The 2,239-nt window shown below is 41.6% G+C and overlaps 1 protein-coding gene across 1 annotated transcript; it reads right to left on the bottom strand.

Moving 5' to 3' along the window:
- Positions 1-1,466: 1,466 nt before the first annotated feature.
- Positions 1,467-2,231, bottom strand: LOC121937833 (hydroxylysine kinase-like). Its single transcript, XM_042481137.1, has 2 exons — positions 2,072-2,231; positions 1,467-1,933 (listed from the first exon to the last, which is right to left on the bottom strand). The coding sequence occupies exons 1-2, from the start codon at positions 2,229-2,231 to the stop codon at positions 1,494-1,496; spliced, it is 600 nt and encodes a 199-aa protein (XP_042337071.1). The 3' UTR covers positions 1,467-1,493.
- Between the last annotated feature and the right edge of the window lie 8 nt (positions 2,232-2,239).

Raw genomic sequence — 2,239 nt, 5'->3', positions numbered from 1 at the left:
GAAAAATATCAGAGAGGCAAAGGCGAAGGATGGTGAGAATGGTCAAAAACAACCCACAGACCACCTCCAAAGACCTTCAAGATCATCTTGCATCAGATGGTGTGGATGTGCATCGTTCAACAATTCAGCGCACTTTGCACAAGGAAAAGCTGTACGGGAGAGTGATGCGGAAGAAGCCTTTTCTGAGCACACGCCACAAACGGAGTCGCTTGAGGTATGCAGAAGCACATTTGGACAAGCCAGCTTCATTTTGGAATAAGGTGCTGTGGAGTGATGAAACAAGGATTGAGTTATTTGGGCATAACAAGCGCCGTTATGGATGCCGGCAGAAGAGCACAGCATTCCAAGAAAAACACTTGTTACCCACAGTAAAATTTGGTGGAGGTTCCATCATGCTGTGGGGCTGAGTGGCGAGTGCTGGTACTGGGAATCTTGTTCAAGTTGAGGGTCGCATGGATTCCACTCAATACCAGCAAATTCTTGAGAATAATGTTCAAGAATCCGTCACAAAGTTACGCCGGGGCTGGATATTTCAACAAGACAACGACCCAAAACACTGCTCAAAATTGTCTCAGGCATTCATGCAGAGGAACAAATACAATGTTCTGGAATGGCCATCCCAGTCCCCAGACTTGAATATCATTGAAAATCTATGGGATGATTTGAAGCGGGCTGTCCATGCCCGGAAACCATCGAACCTGACTGAACTAGAGATGTTTTGTAAGGAAGAATGGTCCAAAATACCTTCATCTAGAATCCAGACACTTATTACAGGCTATAGGAAGCATCCGGTGGCTGTTATTTTTTCAAAAGGGGGCTCAACTAAATATTGATGGGATTTTTCTGTTGGGGTGCCCAAATTTATGCACGTGTCTAATTTTGTTTTGATTCATATTGCACATTTACTGTTAATCCAATAAACCTCATTTCACCACTGAAATATTACTGTGTCCATCAGTTATTTGATAGATCAAAATGAAGTTGCTGATACAAACACCCAATGATTTATAAATGAAAATGATGGAAATTGTCAGGGGTGCCCAAACTTTTTCATACAACTGTAAGTGTAAATCATGACTAAAGACAACTAGTTTGATGTACTTTTAGTAAACAGTTGGTATATATATACCAATAATGCCATGTTCAATCAAGAGGCTTATTATCATTTAGATGAGCATCGACATCCACTGGAGTGTGTACACTCTCAGGACTTTAGGCATTTATTAAATAAATGCTGTCTCAGTTAGATATTTTGCATTTTATAGGACATAATTCACAATAACCATTGCTGTCTCTTACCCATCTTTGAGTCAGACACACTGTATTATTCCTGCCATATTTTTTCTGAATCTTAAAAGTAAAATGTGTTATATTTTTACTGTACACATATACTTTATTGTTTTGAGAAAGTGATACTGAAATTACTCTATTTGTAGAAAAGGCTTGGTGGAATCACCCTATTGTGCACTAATGTGGGTATGGCAACATAGTTCTCACTTCTTTTTTCCAAATTGAGCAGCACTCTGAAACCAAACCTTCTCTACCTGCTCCTGTCCGAGCTTCCAGAGCTGACGGAGAGTGTGGACGCCCTTCCTGGATGTAGTCATCAGATACTCTTTATTTTCCGGATTCAAGGTCACAGAGTGACGAGCTAAAACCAACGATTGGCAGAAGCGGGACAGCACCAGGACATAGAGACAATCTTTCTCTGCCTCGTTGAGGGGAAGGACACTTTCCCAGCCTGCGAGGACAGGTCCACCCACCTCTATGGGTTTGGGGTGCTCCGTCATCATGTACATGATAGTGATGGCTAGCTCATAGATGTAGTAGCCACTGTTCATGTCCCCAAAGTCAAGGATGCCAGAAATCTTGTGGCCGTCACCCTCAGGCTGCACAAGCACATTGAGGTCACTGAAGTCACCATGGTTAATGCCTTAGAAAAGGAAGAAAGAAAATGTTTATATAAACCAAAATGCATTATACCAATTTATTAGGAGAAGAGAAGTCTAGAATAAAATTTGTACTTATCAGCTTTGTTATCGACATGTCTAAAAGTAAATATCCAACTTACACTCTCGGAAATTGGAGCGTTTAGGGACCACAGAGGCCTTGTACTCATGAATGACAGACTTCACAACCTCCTGAAGAGGATCTCCATCTAATACATGGATGTATGCTTCCAGGAGGGGGACATTTGACAGACTCCATATGAACGTCTCTCTCTGCAGCATGCCAAGAT

The sequence above is a fragment of the Plectropomus leopardus genome, unplaced genomic scaffold (genome assembly GCF_008729295.1).
Source record: "Plectropomus leopardus isolate mb unplaced genomic scaffold, YSFRI_Pleo_2.0 unplaced_scaffold27571, whole genome shotgun sequence".
NCBI lineage: Eukaryota > Metazoa > Chordata > Actinopteri > Perciformes > Serranidae > Plectropomus > Plectropomus leopardus.
The sequence above is the reverse complement of the archived record's forward strand: the minus strand, read 5'-3'. Positions and strand labels throughout refer to the sequence as shown.

Coding starts and splice junctions, on each gene's coding strand:
- LOC121937833 (XM_042481137.1), bottom strand. CDS start 2,231: ATGCTGCAGAGAGAGACGTTCATATGGAGTCTGTCAAATGTCCCCCTC. Junction 1,934..2,071: donor ACGCTCCAATTTCCGAGAGT/GTAAGTTGGATA, acceptor TCCTTTTCTAAG/GCATTAACCATGGTGACTTC.